At 45.7% G+C, this 19258-nt stretch overlaps 2 protein-coding genes across 2 annotated transcripts in view; one reads left to right on the forward strand and one right to left on the reverse strand.

The window, feature by feature from the left end:
* Positions 1-1365, reverse strand: part of PDHB (pyruvate dehydrogenase E1 subunit beta) — a 58227-nt gene extending 56862 nt beyond the window's left edge. The window contains exons 1-2 of the mRNA XM_082266650.1: positions 1270-1365; positions 1134-1193 (exon numbers count right to left, since the gene is read on the reverse strand). Of these exons, the coding sequence (XP_082122776.1) occupies positions 1134-1193; positions 1270-1305 (96 nt within the window). The 5' untranslated portion in view covers positions 1306-1365. The remainder of the gene's footprint in view (positions 1-1133; positions 1194-1269) is intronic.
* A 2473-nt stretch (positions 1366-3838) lies between these two features.
* Positions 3839-18966, forward strand: KCTD6 (potassium channel tetramerization domain containing 6). The gene is made up of 3 exons (XM_082265032.1): positions 3839-3927; positions 14586-14692; positions 17560-18966. Exons 2-3 carry the CDS (start codon positions 14609-14611, stop codon positions 18244-18246), a joined length of 771 nt encoding a protein of 256 aa, XP_082121158.1. The 5' UTR covers positions 3839-3927; positions 14586-14608; the 3' UTR covers positions 18247-18966.
* Positions 18967-19258: the final 292 nt, after the last annotated feature.

The raw sequence follows: 19258 nt of genomic DNA on the forward strand, positions 1-19258 counted from the left end.
GAGGGGGGGGGCACCAGTGTCAGAGAAGGAGAGGGGGGGGCACCAGTGTCAGAGAAGGAGAGGGGGGGGCACCAGTGTCAGAGAAGGAGAGGGGGGGGCACCAGTGTCAGAGAAGGAGAGGGGGGGGCACCAGTGTCAGAGAAGGAGAGGGGGGGGCACCAGTGTCAGAGAAGGAGAGGGGGGGGCACCAGTGTCAGAGAAGGAGAGGGGGGGGGGCACCAGTGTCAGAGAAGGAGAGGGGGGGGGCACCAGTGTCAGAGAAGGAGAGGGGGGGGGCACCAGTGTCAGAGAAGGAGAGGGGGGGGGCACCAGTGTCAGAGAAGGAGAGGGGGGGGCACCAATGTCAGAGAAGGAGGGGGGGGACACCAATGTCAGTGTAGGGGGGACACCAATGTCAGAGAATGAGAGGGGGCACACCAATGTCAGAGAAGGAGAGGGGGGCACCAGTGTGTGGAGGGGGGGACACACCAGTGTCAGTGTAGGGGGGGGCACCAATGTCAGAGAAGGAGAGGGGGGGGGACACCAGTGTCAGTGTAGGGAAGACACTAGTGTCAGAGAAGGAGAGGGGGCACCAGTGTGTGGGGGGGGGGGGGACACCAGTATCAGAGAATGAGAGGGGGCACACCAATGTCAGGGAAGGAGAGGGGGGCACCAGTGTGTGGGGGGGGGGACACACCAGTGTCAGTGTAGGGGGGGGCACCAATGTCAGAGAAGGAGAAGGGGGGGGGGACACCAGTGTCAGTGTAGGGGGGGGCACCAATGTCAGAGAAGGAGAGGGGGGGGACACCAGTGTCAGAGAAGGAGAGGGGGGGGACACCAGTGTCAGTGTAGGGGGGCACACCAATGTCAGAGAAGGAGAGGGGGGGACACCCATGTCAGTGTAGGGGGGACACCAGTATCATAGAATGAGAGGGGGCACACCAATGTCAGAGAAGGAGAGGGGGGGCACCAGTGTGTGGGGGGGGGGGGGGACACCAGTGACAGTGTAGGGGGGGACACCAGTGTCAGAGAAGGAGAAGGGGGGGGGGGGACACCAGTGTCAGTGTAGGGGGGGGGCACCAATGTCAGAGAAGGAGAGGGGGGCACCAGTGTGTGGGGGGGGGGGGGGGAGGTCACACAGAAACACACAGTACCTGTAGGGCGGCGGGCGTGCTCCTGTGGAAGTCTCTTTGGAAGCGGACGGACAGCCGGCTCTGCAGAGACAGAACACACTGAGTATCCCTCATATTACCACATCCCGCTCCCACACCGTACGGCTCCCCGCCTCACCTTCCCGGTACACAGCAGTCTCCTCAGCGCCGCCATCTTGCCTCTGTCCTCTGAGTAACGTCGCCCTTCGCTGAGCTTCCAGCCTATCACAACACAGAACACGCCGGTGTAACGTGAGAATTACCTACCCGTGAGAAAAACCTACCCTCGTCACTTCCGGTTCACGGGCCCGCCAGCTGACTCATTGCCACCAATCAGATGCAAGCGAATAACGCACGCCTTGGTCACACCCCCTCACGTTCAGCCCGCATCCAGGCAGTGGGCGGGATGCGGGATGGGTTGCTGTGCGACCACCAATCAGCGACGGCGGACGGCAGACGTGTACGGAAAGCGAAAGGGCTCATTGGTGTGATCCGCGCGTTGTAGTGGGAGGAGATCCGGGAAGAGGCCCGCTGTGCTAATTACACTGATCGGATACCGAGCCCGGGGCGGATAGCAGGTAAGGGTGCTGGGCCTGGCTGTGCAGCATCATAAACACGGGCTGAGGCCTGACACCGGCCTCTCACATCTGTCACTAGGCTCCTACCAGGGGGCCTCACCTGCTGAGGAACCACAAGACCCAGCAAGCCCAGACAACCAGATTGTACATGTGTGCATTTAGGGATGGAAGGCTGCCATCTCTGGCCTCCATGAACATACCGGGTGCCTGGCTGTCACTCCGATCGAAATCTATTCAAACTGCAAAATACAGAAATCTCCTACATAGAGAGGAGGGGCCTCCCCTGCCAAAGGAGTCCCATTTATGTCCATCCAGTCCTGAAATTTACACAGCACAGCTCTGTCTGCAGGGGAGGAGACCTGATATTATCTGTGCTGTATTTCACTAACACTTCCGGGTCTTGTCCCTCCCCCAGCCTGTGATTGGACAGTGAGAGGAGAAGCTGAACACTGATGAGCTCATCTCTCTATCACTCTGCTCTCTCCTCCCATCACCTTTACACAGCAGCACATCGATTGGTTCCTTGTGCTGCTGTTCCCTTCCCCAGCCTGAGTTCTGCTGCACCGGGATTGCAGGAGGATACCAAGTTAAATCCAGGTCTTCATTTTGCATAAAAATGTATTTGATGATTTATTAACCACTTAAGCCCCGGAAGATTTTACCCCCTTCCTGACCAGGGGGTATTTTGCGATTCGGCACTGCGTGACTTCAACGGACAATTGCGCGGTCGTGCGACGCTGTATCTAAACGAATTTGGCGTCCTTTTTTTCCCACAAACAGAGCTTTCTTTTGGTGGTATTTGATCACCTGTGCGATTTATTGATCATGCGCTATTAATAAAAAAAGAGCGTCAATTTTGCAAAAATAGCAATATTTTTCACATTTTTTTAAATGAAATTCCCCAAAAAAATGTAAAAATCAAAATTTAACATTTTCGGCCAATTTGTTTTATGCTACCTATGTTTGGTAAAAAAAAAAAAAAAAAAATCGCAAAAAGCGTATTTTAAATGGTTTGCGCAAAAGTTATCGCGTTTACTAACAAAGGGAAAGATTTTTGTCATTTTTGTTGTTTTTTTTTTTTTAATGCGTAATGGCGGCGATCTGCGATTTTTTTTTTTTTTTTTTTTTGTGGTACTGCGACATTGCGGCGGACAGATCGGACCCTTGACTGACATTTTTGGGGTTACCAGTGACATTACTACAGTAATCAGTGCTATACATATGCACTGTTACTGTAAAATGACACTGGCAGTGAAGGGGTTAACTTTTTTTGAGAGGGAGGGGTTAAGTGTGTCCCTAGGGGCGTGATTCTAACTGTGATTGGCTGTGGCTTGAGGTGTAGGAAGAGTGATCAACGGTCCTATATAGTAGAACCGTATGATCACTATTCATACACAGGGGAGAATGACAGGCGGCTTGTTTACATTAGCCGCCTGCCTTTCTCCTGCTCTAACGGACAATCGTGAGTGACCGGCGGACATCGGGTCCACTGGGCACTCGCGCAGGGGGGTCCGTGACTGCACAGGAGCAGGCCCGCTCCCTAGACCCTCACAGGCTAGCGACGTAGCCCTACGTTGCTTTGCCTGTGAGGGGCTGACTGCCGACGTAAATAGTCGTGCGGCAGTTGGCAAGCGGTTAATGACCAGGCCATTTTTGCAATACAGCAATGGAAAAACGTTAGTGCATTAATCCGTTCAAAAAAAAAAAAAAAACTGATGTTGACAAAAGCAGATGTAAAGGATGATGATCTGTTCACATGTGTTTTTCCATAGAGATGCATTGATGCCGGTTTGTCATCCATCAACAGATGGATGAAAAACAGACAAACGGTCCGCATGTGTGAAAGGAACCGGAGTCGATTGTAATGTGTGTTGTCATTGGACAGTTTTACAGAATGTCTGTGGATGGCAGTTGGATTGTAAAAGGCAGTTGGGGTGGAGAGTCAAATCTTTGTGCCGGATGATCATACTGTCTTCTATAGAAAACTGCCATCAGGATGTACAGTTATTTTTTATAAGCATTGTGATTCAGGAAAAGATCTTACTGGCATAATAGAAAAGATTGGGATTTGTCAATGAAAGTTGTAGTATGTTGATGGAATTTATCATTGGGTTGCTTTTTGTTTCTTTTATTAGATTTAAACCTTTTCCTGACAGGGATCAGTGAACATATTGATGCGCAGGGAATCGCAGACACCATCCTGTAACCCTATTCACAAGGTAAGCACAATTTCTGATACCTGTCCCAGTATTTTGGCACCTTTATGCACAGGGGGAAGGACCACATTTTGACTGACACAGCACACAGGTGGGTTGAAGTGAATGTTTAACCACGTGCCTACTGGGCACTTTCACCCCTTAGGCCCCTTTCACACTAGCGGACCGTTCAGATCCACCTGTCAGTTTTTTTTGGCGGATCTGAACGGATGCCCCATGCATCTCTATGGGGCATCGGATATCAGCGGAGACATGTCCACTGACATCCGATCCGTCAAATCTGGACAGATGGAAACCCTATTTTCCATCCGTCCAGCGGATCAGATGAGAACGGACAGGCGGTCCATTCTCATCCGATTTCCCCATAGAGAACAGCAGGGACCTGACAGCTCTGTCTCTGCACACAGCGCAGAGACAGAGCTGCCATCTGCCTGCTCAGTGGGGGGATCGACGGATCGATCCCCCGCTGAGAAAAACGGAGTCCGCCAACAGACTCTACAGTGTGAAAGGGGCCTTAACTTACCAGGCCAATTTTCAGCTTTCAGTGCTTTCACACTTTGAATGGCAATTGCGCATTAATGCAACACTGTACATACAGTATATAACATTCTTTATCAGTTCAGACAGATAGAGCTTTCTTTTGATGGTAGTTAATCACCACTGAATTTTTTATTTTTTGCTAAACATTAAAAAAGACCAAAACATTTTTGAAAAAACCCTTTTCTTCACTTCTGTTATTAAATTTTGCAAATAAATAATTTTCTTCTTCTGCACTGGTGGATACCAATAGGCAGCACTGATGGGCACCCATAGGCACTCATGGACACCAATTGGCACTGATACAGCTGCACTGATAATCAGGGCACTGATGATCAGACAGTGACGGCGCTGAGGAAAGGCAATCCCGCTAATCGTTTGTTTAGATATGATGAGCTGTGATTGGACACAGCTGATCAGATAGTAAATGGCCGCTGTGATTGGCCCTTTACCTCGATCTGTGATCAGCTGTGTCCAAAGGACACAGCGATCACAGAGCACACCAGATGCACGCCCCAGGGCAATGTTCTGAGAGGGAGTCAATAGCCACTCCTTGGGAAATGTGGGACTGCGCTGTAGCCATCATTTGGCTATAGTGTGGTCAGCAAGAGATTAGGCTGAACTCCAGCTAAACAGCTAAGGGCCCATTCCCACTTGTGCATTGTCGCAACACACGAGTTACTGCCTGTTTGTGCAAACAAGGCATGGGCAACACACCTCTATGTGTGGTGCCATTTATTGTAAATGGGAACCCAATGCATTGTACAGTACAGCGCATCACAATGCACAATTGCACGTGTTATTGTGCGTTGCCAAAAAAGAATCGTATTCTTCTTCTTTTTTTTTTTTTTGTGTACATTGGACAGCCCATTCATAATGAATGTGCTGTCATAACACAATGCATGCTAACATGTATGCATTTACACAATCAAGGGAACACGGCAGTATTAAACCTAAAAACGGTTAAAAAAAAAAATATATATATATATATATATATATATATATATATATATATATATATAAATAATAATTATTGTAGCTTAAAGCGGTACTAACCCCTCCAATCCTTTTCAGCCAAGGAAGCTGCCATCTTGGCCTCTGATTTGCAGATGCCATGGTGCTGAACTTGTGATCAGTTAGGGCAAATTCACACTGCAACGCAGAGCAGCAGAAGCGATTCACCACTCCACATTGCCGGCTGTGTTGCAATTCATCGCATCACACAGCTCCCCTTTTTTTTTTTTTTTTTGTATGAGCTTTGTTTGAAGTGTACAAAACACACATTCATTGCAATGTGGGGCAGAACGTGTTTGCATTTTATCGCAGCACACTGCAGTACAGTGTAAATGGGACACGTAGAAAAACAATTGTTTCCTGTGCGTCCCTGCGGTGACAGACGTTTTACCGTGTGGTAAAACATCTGTCACCGCATCTAGAGTGAATTGGTCCTTGTGACTCCAGCCATTTGATGGTTTGGCATTTGTGTTTAAAGCACAATCAAATGTGACTGCTGGCATTAGCGGCTTCCTGGGAATGTACCTTTTTTTGTTTTTTAAACCATTAAATTGATGGGTTTAGTTCCGATTTAATTAGTAAATGGGTGGGTGCATTTGTTTTCACCTTGGAATCGAACCAGTAACTCTTATTTTTCACCTTTCTCTAATGCCCCATACACATGTGCAGATTATCTGCAGACTTTTGTCTGCAGATTTACCTTTTCTATGTAGTGCAAGGGCCTGCCGGATTGCATACAAATTGAAAGTGTTTAGGTTTGACCTCATATTATATGGTTTTGGTAAGTCTGCAGACAAAAGTCTGCAGATAATCTGCACGTGTGTATGGGGCATAACATACCATGCTGTCCAGACAAAGTGTCAGAGCAGTGGTCCTCAACCCTGGCCTACAGGGCCCACTAACAGGCCAGGTTTTAGGTATTACCTTGGGAAGATGCAGACTAGAATACTGCAATCACTGAGCAGCAAATGATATCACCTGGGATGTATTTCAGTTATCTTGCAAACCTGGACTGTTAGTGGCCCTGTAGGCCAGAGTTTAAGACCACTGAGTTAGAGGGATGAGACAAACTATTTGCCTCTGGCAGGGGTGCTTACAATGGTCAGCTTTTATATATTTATGAAAAACTTTTATCCCAAAAGGGAAAGGAGTCTTAAAGTCAGAAGGTATTTTATCTCAATGCATTCTATGCATTAAGATTAAAAGCCTTCTGTGTGCAGCGGCCTCCCTCGGCCCTCCCTAACACTTACCTGAGGTCCCACTGGGAGACCCGAGCAACCAGCTGGCTTGTCCGCCGCCTGGCAGAAGACCCGAGCAAAGCCACACTCGGCTCTGATCGGGTCTCCCATACAAAAACCTGCAAGCCATGTAAGGACATCACTTCTGGTTACCGAAACCTTAAAGGTGCCAGATTTAAAAAAAATACAGCATTCAAAACAGCCAAACTTGGAATTTGGAATTCTTTTAAGTTCAGAGGAGGGGTTTGGGGTCTTCCTTGTGACCACAATAAAAGTGATAAAAAAAAAAAAAAAATATTTTTAAAAGGACTGTAAAAAAAAAAAAAAAAAAAAAAAAAAAAGAAACTTTAAATGTGCAGAATATCGGCTATCGGCCTGATGGGTGGCCGGAAAATCGGTATCTGCCCTGAAAAAATCATATAGGTCGATCCTTAATACAGGTAGCACCAACACCTTGATCCAGTCACTACCGAGAAGCAGACACAGAGTCATCCATTGTATATATGCTGGAATGTCAGAAGGATCTGTAACGAATATCACATTTCTGTGTCCTTCAAGACCAGCAATACACACCTAGACCAGGGTTTTATGGAACCCTGGGGTTCCTCCAGAGTTTGCTAGGGGTTCCTTAAAGCGGAGTTCCACCTAAAACCAAAAAAAATACATAAAAATACCCCCGGGACAATCAGGGCTAGTGCATTCCACAATGGATAGCCTCTGAACTGTCCCGGGTTGCACTTACCTGCAAGAAGAAATACTTACCTTGAAAATGTATTGTCCAGCGCTGCCATCTCAGTTGTGGGCAGCTTGAAGCCAGCGCAATCCTCTTCTGTCTCCTCTTCCGTCGTCTTCGGTCCCACGATGCACTGCACCGGCCCCGCCGTCACTTCCGGGGGGCTGCAGCGTCATCCCTGCACAGCTTCTGGGCATGCCCAGAAGCTGTTTAGCAAGGTATGATGCGCCTGCACCGGAACTGACCTCGGGGCCGGTGCAGGCGCATTGATTCCTGGGAGCGATGACGTTCAGCTCCCAGGAATCATTGCAAGCCAGGAAAGTGATAATGGGCCGTGGCCGCTGAGGGAGGAAGAGGAAGTAAGGTAAGTATACTATCTTCTAAAACAAGGAAAGTAAAAAAAAAAAAAAAAATTGCTATAATCCATTTGTTTTTCAGGTGACCCGGAGCAAGAAGATGGACGGAAGTGTAATTTTAGGGTGGAACTCCACTTTAAGCAATGAGCAACTTCTGCCTCTAGAATAGGTTCTCACTGTCACCATTAATCTTTTTAACTATCTGTAAGGGGATAATTATTCCCAATCACCACAAGTGTTAGGATCATTCTTCCCACTGACCATCACTCTGTTTAATGATTTGCATATATAGTAAATATTAGCAGGGGTTCCCTGAGACCAGAAAGGTATTTCATCTGTTCCTCTGTGTAAAAAAAAAGGTTGAGAAAGGTTGACTTCGACATAAGCTTGTACGTGCAAAAGACCCACCACCCAAGCAAACTAACTTGGGCATACAAAACAACCTCTCGATAACGAATAGCCCAACATAGGAGAACAAATTCCAAATACTCAACAGTTTTCCTTCACTTTAGGGAAAGGGGACATTCTTTCAAGGACGTGGAGGTGCGCATTTTGGACAGAGGAAAACTGGTTGGCAAGAGGTGTGAAAGAGGCTATCCTATGTTAAACTGTAACAACTAGGGATGCATTAACACCAGATTTTTAATCGGCAAGTATGAGTACTGATACTTTCAGTCAAGTACTCTCCGATATGGAGTACCGATACTTTGCGATGCAAATTGCTTCCATACAAAATGAAGGCAGTTATTTTCCTGTCTGAATTGCATACAGTTTCCCTACCGCTCCTGTGTGAACCCAGGCTTGTCATTGTGATTTCAGCCTGGGAGCAATGCGGGTAATTCCCCCCCCCCCCCCCCTTCCTCCTTTTTCCTCCTTCCCGTATTCCCCTCTGGCCCTCACCCTAAAGCTGGATACACACTATACAACTTTTGTTGTTAGATTTCCTTTAGATTTACCTTCAACTATGTAGTATAAGGCCCTGCCTGATTACATACTTATTGAAAATGTTTAGGTTTGACCTCATATTATGAGGTTTTGGTAAATCTAAAGACAATTGTAGTGTATCCAGCTTTACACAGTGGTGGCTGTGTATCTATGCTATACCCTTCCTACCTGCCCCCCCAAAACCCCTTTTGGCAATACCTTCACTCCCGATACCCCCCCCTCCCACTGATGATGGAATACTAAACGCGGATAATCTGCAAAATAGTAATGGTAACGATGGGAAATGCACAGTATGGGAATCCAAAAAGCAGCACTGTAAAACCAGTTCACTATGCACACACTGAGGTGAGCCTGCTGTATGCGTGGGTGAGTCCTAAGTAACTACGGTAACTTGCATCCAGATGAATGTTAGGCTGGATGCAGCAGATGGTTGTGAAATGACACTTGATAGTACAAAGTTCATTTGCAGCTGATATGTTATCTGACTGTCTGGGACCCTGGCAGCTCAATGCTTGCCTGTGTGAGCCTGGCCATGTTAAAGTACCTTGAAAAGTATTCATACCTCTTGAAATTTTCCACATTTTGTCATGTAACAACCAAAAACGTAAATGTATTTTATTGGACTTTTATGTGATAGGCCAACACAAAGTGGCACATAATTGTGAAATGGAAGGAAAATGATAAATGGTTTTCAAAATTTTTTACAAATATCTGAAAAGTGTGGCATGCATTTGTATTCCGCCCCCTTTTACTCTTAAACCCCCAACTAAAATCAATTGCCTTCAGAAGTCACCTAATTAGTGAATAGAGTCCACCTGTGTGTAATTTAATCTCAGTATAAATACAGCTGTTCTGTGAAGCCCTCAGAGGTTAGATAACCTTAGTGAACAAACAGCATAATGAAGGCCAAGGAACACACCAGACAAATCAGGGATAAAGTTGTGAAAAAGTGTAAAGGAGGGTTAGGTTATAAAATAAAATATCCCAAGCTTTGAACAACTTACGGAGCACTGTTCAATCCATTATCCGAAAATGGAAAGAGTATGGCACAACTGCAAACCTACCAAGACATGGCTGTCCACCTAAACTGACAGGCCGGGCAAGGAGAGCATTAGGCCCCTTTCACACAGACGGACCGTTCAGATCCACCTGTCCGTTTTTTTTGGCGGATCTGAACGGTCCCCCCATGCATCTCTATGGGGGATCGGATGTCAGCAGAGACATGTCCGCTGACATCCGATCCGTCAAATCTGGATGGATGGAAACCCTATTTTCCATCCGTCCAGCGGATCGGATGAGAACGGACCGACGGTCCGTTCCCATCTGATTTCCCCCATAGAGATGCATGGGGAACTAACAGCTGTGTCTCCGCACACAGCGCGGAGACACAGCTGTCATCCTTCTGCTCAGCGGGGGATCGGCGGCTCGATCCCCCGCTGAGAAAAACTGAATCCGTCCGACGGACGGATAGTGTGAAAGGGGCCTTAATCAGAGAAGCAGCCAAGAGGCCCATGGATGAGCTGCAGAGTTCCACAGGACAAATATTAGTCATGCACCACAAATTTGGCCTTTGTGGAAGAATGGCAAGAAGAAAGCCATTGTTGAAAGAAAGCCATAAGAAGTCATGTTTTCAGTTTGTGAGAAGCCATGTGGGGGACACAGCAAACATGTGGAAGAAGTTGCTTTGGTTAGATGAGACCAAACTTGAACTTCATGGCCTAAAAGCAAAATGCTATGCGTGGCGGAAAACGAACACTGCACATCACCCTGAACACACTGTCCCCACCTTGAAACATGGTGGGGGCAGCATTCATGTTGTGGGGATGCTTTTATTCAGCAGAGACAGGGAAGCTGGTCAGAGTTGATGGGAACATGGATAGAGCCAGATACAGGGAAATCTTAGAAGACAACCTGTTGGAGTCTGCAAAAGCCATGAAACTGGGGCGGAGGTTCACCTTACAGCAGGACAACGACCCTAAACATACAGCCAGAGCTACAAGGGAATGGTTTAGATCAAAGCATATTCATGTCTTAGAATGGCCCAGTCAAAGTCCAGACCTAAATCCAATTGAGAATCTGTGGAAAGACTTGAAAATTGCTGTTCATCGACACTCTTCATCCAATCTGACAGAGCTTGAAGTGATTGTAAAGTCTTTTTTTTTTTTTTAGGTAAAATAACAAACATGTTATACTTCCCTCCTCTGTGCAGATGGTTTTGCACAGGGCAGCCCAGATCCTCCTCTTGTCGGGTCCCTCTTGCTCCTGGCCCCTTCCTTCTGTTGAGTGCCCCCACAACAAGCAGCTTGCTATGGGGCACCCAAGCCGAGCTGCAGCTCCATTTGTTCATTCAGACACGGAAGTGCGGTTTGGCCCTGCCCCCTCTCTGTACTGATTGGCTCCCGTTGCTGTCAAAGTCAGTTAGCCAATGGCGCCAATCAGGAGGGAGAGTCCCAGACGGTCGAGGGACTCATGGACATCGCTGGCTAGACATGGGGCTTAGGTAAGTATTAGGGGGTGCTGGGGAGGCTGCTGCACACAGATGGCGTTTTATCTTAGCGCATTTAGATAAAAACCTTCTGACTTTATAAATCCTTTGAGCTATTTTGCAAAGAATGGGCAAAATGCCACTCTTTAGATGTGCAAAGTTGGTAAAGACATCACCAAAAATACTTGCAGCTGTAATTGCAGTGAAAAAGGGGGTTTCTACAAAGTATTGTATCTGAATATAAATGCATGCCACACTTTTCAGATATTTATTTGTAAAAAAATTTGAAAACCATTTATCTTTTTCCTTCCACTTCACAATTATATGCCACTTTGTGTTGGTCTATCACAGTGATGGTGAACCTTGGCACCCCAGATGTTTTGAAACTACATTCTAGGGCTGCACAATACTGTAAAAAAAGTTCATTGCAATATTTTTTATTCAACTATATATATTGAGATATTGAGAGGAAATCATGGAAGTATTGCAGCAGCGCAGCCTTCTTCTGATTGTAATTGCAGATTGCACCATACAGCCAGGGCAGGCCAGGGTTAATGTTATTGTAGAGATTGACAGTAACAGTTAGTGTGGATTAGGCACAGTCGGGACTCAGTGGTGGCAGGAGGTAGAAGAACACAGCCTGACATGACATCCGTCGAGTCCCACACGTACTGACTCGACTCTTCACTCTGAACTGTTACAATACAAGCTTGTTTCCAGTTCTTCAGTGTCAGTGAGCTAGGAGCCGCTGATTGGTTACAGGGAGGAGCTGAGCTCCTCACTCTAGGATCATATTACCATCAGCTGGAGAACTGGCTAGCTGCAGGCAGGCAGACTGAACGTGTGGGACGGATGTCGGGCTGTGTTCTACTACAACCACTGTGAGTCATCCCGACTTCTCCCTGCCTAATGCCTATGCCTTACATTGTATCTTCGGCAATGTGACTATCGTCCACGCCCACAGCAGGATAGTCGATATCACATCGACTATCGTTCAGCCCTACTACATTCCCCATGATGCACATGTACACTGCAGTGTAGTTGAGCATCATGGGAAATGTAGTTCCAAAACATCTGGGGTGCCAAGGTTCACCATCACTGGTCTATCACATAAAATCCCAATAAAATACATTTAGGTTTTTGGTTGTAACATAACAAAATTTGGAAGATTTTAAGGGGTATGAATACTTTAAGGCATTGAATGTCTCCTATGCTTTTTACTAAATACCTTGAACTATCTATTTTCCAAAAAGCGTTCATTTGGGGATATCTGTGCTGTCCTGGCATTTTAGGACCTCAAAAAATGAGAGGCCGTCATTACATTAGGATAGATCAGTTTTTAAATCTATATACCATAGTTTGTAGATTCTAGAACTCTCACACAGGCTAAATAATATACACTGGTTTGCGTTCTTTTACCAAAGAAATGTAGCAGAATACACTTTGGCCTAAATTTATGAAGAAATTCAACATTTTATAACCAATTTTATACATTTTTTTATTTTTTTTTAAATCTAAATTTCTGGTATTTTTTAGTTTATAGCAATAAAAATAAAAATCCAGTGGTGATTAAATACCAAGCAAAAAAAATTATATAAATTTCATTTGGGTACAGTGTGGCATGACCGAGCAATTTCCAGTTAAAAATAGTACAGTGCCGAATATCAAAAATGCCCGGTCATGAAGGGGGTAAAACTAGGGCTGCACCGATACTGGATTGTTATTGACGAGTACCGATACTTCAGTCAAGTACTTGCCGATACCAAGTACTGATACTTTGGGGTGCGATTTGCGCCTATACAAAATGAATGAGCGCAAATCGCACTGCAAAGAATTGCATGCCATTTGAACAAGAATGCAGAGTGATTCCTGTCTGTATTGAATAAGGTTTCTCCACCAGGAAATTGAATGCGATTCAGACAGGAATCACAGCACATTCCTGTTCAAGTTGCATACAATTCTTTGCAGTGCAATTTGCATCCATTCATTTTGTATAGGCGCAAATCGCACCACAAAGTATCGGGAGTATTTTCACGCGTACTTGTGAAAATACACGGTATCGGCACTGAGACCGGTATCAGTGCATTCCTAGGGAAACCTTCCAGAGGTCAAGTGGTTAAGCAGAAACAACTCCATGAAAAGCAACAGTGTTCCTCCCACATTTTATGAATGCAGTCCTGAAGTAAAGGAACACTGCTGAGTCCTTTTGAAGAGCGGACAGTGGTGTCCCCCCTCTCTGGTGTATAAATAAGGGGCAGTATTTAGTGCAATAGGAAACCCAGTAAACTTTCTTCCAATTTCCTCCCAAAATAATGCATGGCTGTCAGGCTGAATCATGTCTTCAGTTCTTTGTCACTGACCCCGAAAAAAATGCAGATCATGCTCAGACTACACTTGTTATATATTCTTTGGAAGGAAGTCTGAAACAACATTTTAGCGTAGCAGACTGCGGGCAGAATCACCGCGATTTTGCCCGCGATCCGGAAATCATTGCAAATCGCGGGACGCCTGTGCGTTGCCGTTGATTTGCAATGGCACCCCAAACTCTGTGCGATGTTGCCGCGATTTCCGCCTGCCGAATCGCGGTAACATCGTGCAAACAAAATAGCGGGTCGCATGACGCCCCAAAGAAGCTCTTGTACCTTTTTTGGGCGTCATGCGACCCGTGATTTTGTTTCGGCAGGCGGAAATCGCAGCAACATCACACAGTCCCGTGATTTGCAATGATTTCCGAACCGTGGGCAGAATTGTGGCGATTCTGCCCGCGGTCCGCTACGCTAACATGTGAACGTAGCCTAAAAGAGAAGTATGGGGTTTTTGCAGATTTATACTTGCCTAGCTGGATGCTGCATCGCTCCGAAGCCTCCAAGACTGAGAACCTAGCGATCGAACACCGCCCCGAACAGAGAGCTGCTGAATGTCAGTCACCGGCTCTCTGCTCCCTCCTCGCTCACTGGAACGCTGGGCTGTGGAGGGGGTGGTAGTGGCCGGCTCAGGCTCTCAGCGGCTCGCTGAGAGGCTGAGCCGGGCGCCTGTCCAGGCATGTAGGCAGATCCCGACTCCATTGTTGCAATCTTGCCTGAGCCTGGACTGACCCTGTGACGTCAGCAGACAGCGGACCTCAGCCCCCTGTCTGCTGCAAACGGGTCAAAGGAGTGCAGAACAGACGATCCCACAGGAGAAGTACAGCCAAACGAGCTTTGGCTGTACTTCTCCTTTAAAGTCAGGGGACCGACATAGCAACTACCATTTTTAGAAGAGGTCAACTATAGCAACCTGTGTTTTACTCTTACTGTTAAGTATTTTAGATTTCCTATGTTCCCCTAATTTATGTTGGCACATTGTATTTACAGAAACGGGAGAACGCGATCAGTGTATGCATTCCTCGGCATTCAAACGTCGTATTCACTCCAAGCATCAGTCGTTGGATCAAATGGACAATGGAGACTGGGGATACATGGTGCGTGGGATGTTTAGCTCTCTTCTAATATTTATAGCAGGCAAGATGCATAGGGTAGATTGTGTATCTTCCAGCTGGATATTGACTTCCGCTGCATTAGAGTAGATCTAAGCCAAATCACCGAAATCTCTGATAATGTAATTTCAAAAGTAGATTGCAATCTTCTGAAATGGGCAGCTTTTCATTAAAGTAATACCTGGTGATCCTGCCATGAGGATCCTTGTTCAGACACTTCCTGTTATGGAGTGACAACTGTCTCCCAGTCGTGCTGCTGTGTTGTCACCCGGTCACCTGAGCCCCTGGTGGACACAACAAGTGGCCAAGCTGATACACTTTGCACAGGCATGGTCCACTATTATCACTATCGGGAAGATGGTCCAGCACAGGGCTATTCAGCCGATGCAGGAGTGGGTACAGAACACAGAAAATGGCTAAAAAAGTCAAGAGGGAATCAGCAGCACTGCGTCACATAAAAGGAGGCGTAAAAAGGTGAAAGATTGTTTTTATGGGGAAAAAAAAAAATGGCCTGTGTCTCAGCCGCCGATAATACAAGTCCAATTGTGGCTGGAGGAAATAAGGCTAGTTTGAAAGTCTAAGCTTTTACCTTTAATGCATTTAAAAACACACTTTTACATGCAGTATAAATGCCACTGCAGTGCTTCAGATGCCATGAAAAAAGTACAGCATGCTGTATTTTTTTTTGCACTGAACACACCACAAATGCTGTGTGAAAAAAAAAAAAATGCATCGCAGTTTGATTTACTAAAGGCAAATAGGCTGTGCAAGTGCAGTTGCTCCAGAGCTAGGTAAATGAGGTAAAGATTCACTTTATAAAAAATACCTAATCCCGTGCAAGGAAAATAAAAAGACAGCATTTTTGCTTGCACATGATTTGATGATGGAAATCAGCAGGGCTTCTGCTCATTTACTAAGCTTGGGAGTAACTGCACTTTGCAAAGTGCACAGTCTATTTGCCTATAGTAAATCAACCCCTAAAGCTGGATACACACTATCCAACTTTTGTTGTCAGATTTCCTTCAGATTTACCTTTTCTATGTAGTGCAAGGGGCCTGCCAAATTGCATACAAATTGAAAGTTTTTAGGTTTGACCTCATATTATCTGGTTTTGGTAAATCTAAAAGGGAAAAAGTCTTCAGAAAATCTTATAGTGTGTATGGCCCTTAAGGGTCCATTCACACCAGGTGCATCAGGACTGTTTTGGGGCAAGGCAAAATGCCTTGTCTCTGGTGTGGCAGATTTACACCACTGCATTGCGGTGGTACACAGGAAGTGTGCACTGAAAAAAGTACTGTGGGGAGTACTTTTTTTCCAGCGCAGAGCAGGTCATTAAATGCCAATCGATAGAACACTCTGAAAAACACTCTGAAAGGTCACAATTTAAAAAAGAAAAAGAAAATGAACTTTGGGAAGTGTCGGTACTGGGGCACCAACACTGAACTGGCCCAGCCAGTGTGCATTGCTCACCAGTCGCTGTGTTGAAATGCAGTGTCTGTTGTGAACAAGTCCTGAAGACAGGGTTTTGTCATGTAGATGAACCCTAAGGCTGGCCATACATTATACAATTTTCTGTACAATTTTCTTTAGATTTACCTTCAACTATGTAGTACAGAGGCCTGCCTAATTGGATGCAGTTGAAGGTGTTGTTTAGTTCTGACCTCATATTATATGGTTTTTGGTAAATCTAACAGAAAATTGTACAAGAAAATTGAACATGTATGGCCAACCTTAGTTTGCAGTAAGGACACTGCAATAAGATGACCATGGATGCATCCTGCATGTTTTTCTACCTAAAAGAGATAACCTATCTCATAGTAAAATTTCAAAGTAGCCCCCCTCCCCCTTTAATACTTACCTGAGCCCGATTCAGCGTAGTGCATGGGAGCAGCTGCTGTCCTGGCTCTCTGGCTCCCGCTGCTGTCAATCACAGACAGTGAGGAGGGAGTAGCGGTGAGGCATAGCCCTGCTTTGTGTGTCATAAGGACACAGAGCAACTCAGGAGCGAGCACACACGTGTGCAAGGGGGAGGAGCCCAGAGTGCAGGTTGGAGACCCGAGAAGAGGAGGATCGGGGCTGCTCTGTGCAAAACCTCTGCACAGAGTATGGCAAGTATAACATGTTTGTTATTTAAAAAAGAAAAAAAAAATCTATGCCTTTAACCTCTCTGGCGGTATGATTTTTTCCGATTTTAGGTGCTGAAAGGGGTACAATTATTTTGCATGTAATTCTTAAGGACGAGCAGCCCAAACCCACTATTTACAATGATTTTTTTTTTTTTACTGTGCGTTCTTCTTTATAATATCTCGGGTATGATAAAGTTTGAAACACAAAATCATAAATTATAATAATAATAAATAACACACACACACACACATATATATATCAGTAAAACTGCAGGCAAGGGCACTGGGGGGCAAACTAATGTCAATTTATTTTATTTAGTAATGTAATCCAATAGGATTACAATATATCAGTGTGTTTGACTTTTTTAATTTGCCGCCGGTTCCACCCCCTTGCGACGTGACGCTCGCAGGGAACGGAAGACCCAGCCGCTGTATGCTGCAGGGACACATCACGGGATCCCGGGGACAAGGTAACCTCTTCCAGGATCCAGCGATGCTCCCTGGTGGTACCCCGAGTGTGGCTCGGGGTTACCGCTAATGGCACTGAAATTCCACCCCGAGCCACACTCGGGAATACTGCCAAGGAGGTTAATATCACTTTAATGAATTCAAAGCTCCATTATTTTTTCTCTTCTATATATACCTGAGATTTAGCTTCAGTATACTCTTTATTGGTCTTGGATCATTTGCTTGCTCTGGAATAACTAGAACTCTTCTTCCATTTAGATGACTGACCCAGTCACACTCAATGTTGGGGGCCATGTATACACAACATCACTGTCTACGCTAACCCGTTATCCTGACTCTATGTTGGGTGCCATGTTTCGGGGTGACTTCCCCACTGCTAAAGACTCGCAGGGTAACTTCTTCATCGATCGTGATGGTTCCCTTTTCCGCTACATTCTAAACTTTCTTCGGACATCAGAGCTAACTGTTCCTGTAGACTTCAAAGAATATGACCTGCTTCGGAAAGAAGTAGATTTTTATCAGATCGAACCTTTAATACAATATCTAAACGATCCCAAACCTTTGTACCCCACGGACACCTTTGAAGAAGTCGTTGAGCTGTCTAGTACGAGGAAACTGTCTAAGTACTCCAATCCTGTGGCCGTCATTATTACCCAACTCACTATCACGACCAAGGTGCATGCATTACTGGAGGGGATCGCCAACCACTTCACCAAGTGGAACAAGCACATGATGGACACTCGGGATTGCCAAGTCTCCTTTACTTTTGGGCCTTGTGATTACCACCAAGAAGTCTCCCTCAGAGTCCATCTGATGGAATACATCACTAAGCAAGGCTTTACAATCCGGAATACCCGGGTCCACCATATGAGTGAACGGGCCAATGAGAACACAGTGGAGCATAACTGGACTTTTTGCCGACTAGCAAGAAAGACCGATGACTGAGGAGTTTTGACCATTGCCATTGATGTAGGCATTAATCGGAAGCCGTGTTCTCGAATAAACAAAGTGCTGTTTTGGGCACCCACTGTATTTATTGATAGTGACTATGACTGAATAGAACTGCTAAATTTACTCCTTAGACCTGTAATCCAGCACGCATGCATGTGCTTAAAAATGGAGGTCACCCGTTCAGTAATGTTCTCCATGCTTTCCTGTAGGCTTCCAAACCCTTAATGTACCATTGCCCTACTCTATTCATACCGAATGTTGATGTTTAAGTGGCTTGTGCATGTGTCGTGTAGGGTGAAGCTTAACGATTGTATGCTACAGGCATAAACTGGACTTCCAATCTCAAGTTGCTGATGAACCATGGCCAGTTTTTAGTTTGGTCGGTTAGTAGACTTGATGATTTATTCTGTAAATATTTTATCTTGCTATGCTAAAGTGAAAAGGACTGGAAGCCAATGGGTTGTGTATTGATTCCCAGGGTTTGTTTACTGATAACGTGCTAATGTGCAGTAACTTCTAGCGGTAAATCGCACAGTCCGGTTGATAATATGCCAACATCATGACTTCTGGCAATGCAACACCATCCTCTAAGCTTTAAATGGTGGCTCTGCTCTCTCAAAATGACCTCTAGGGCAGTTTAAAGTGAAAGGATGGTGTTTTTTCACTTAGTGGATTTTTTAAATGTATTTATTGCAGTGTTACCTTCACAGTTTACGTTTGCCCTCTTTTTTTGTATACTGTAAGGCCCCCTTCGCATTTGTGATTTGATTGGGTCCGTCCGTCAGTTTTTCAGGCGGACTTATTGAGATCCTCTATTTTCCTCTATGGCGTTGCAGATGGACACTGACTTGTGTCCATTGACACCCCCCTACCTCCAATCCGACCCCTCAGATCAAATGTAGAGGGATCCATTCCCCTCCGTCTGGGCGGATCAGGCCGGAGGGCAGTCGGGTATAAATGGACAGCTGGTCCAGTTACATCCTACTGCCTGTAGAGGAGAGAGGGG

The sequence above is a fragment of the Pelophylax lessonae genome (assembly GCF_965119305.1).
Source record: "Pelophylax lessonae genome assembly, chromosome: 8".
NCBI lineage: Eukaryota > Metazoa > Chordata > Amphibia > Anura > Ranidae > Pelophylax > Pelophylax lessonae.

Bases quoted from the DNA above. Each gene is read 5' to 3' on its own strand.
- KCTD6 (XM_082265032.1), top strand. From the start codon at position 14,609: ATGCATTCCTCGGCATTCAAACGTCGTATTCACTCCAAGCATCAGTCG. The intron at 14,693-17,559 runs GTGCGTGGGATG...TCTTCCATTTAG, and splicing joins ATGGAGACTGGGGATACATG to ATGACTGACCCAGTCACACT.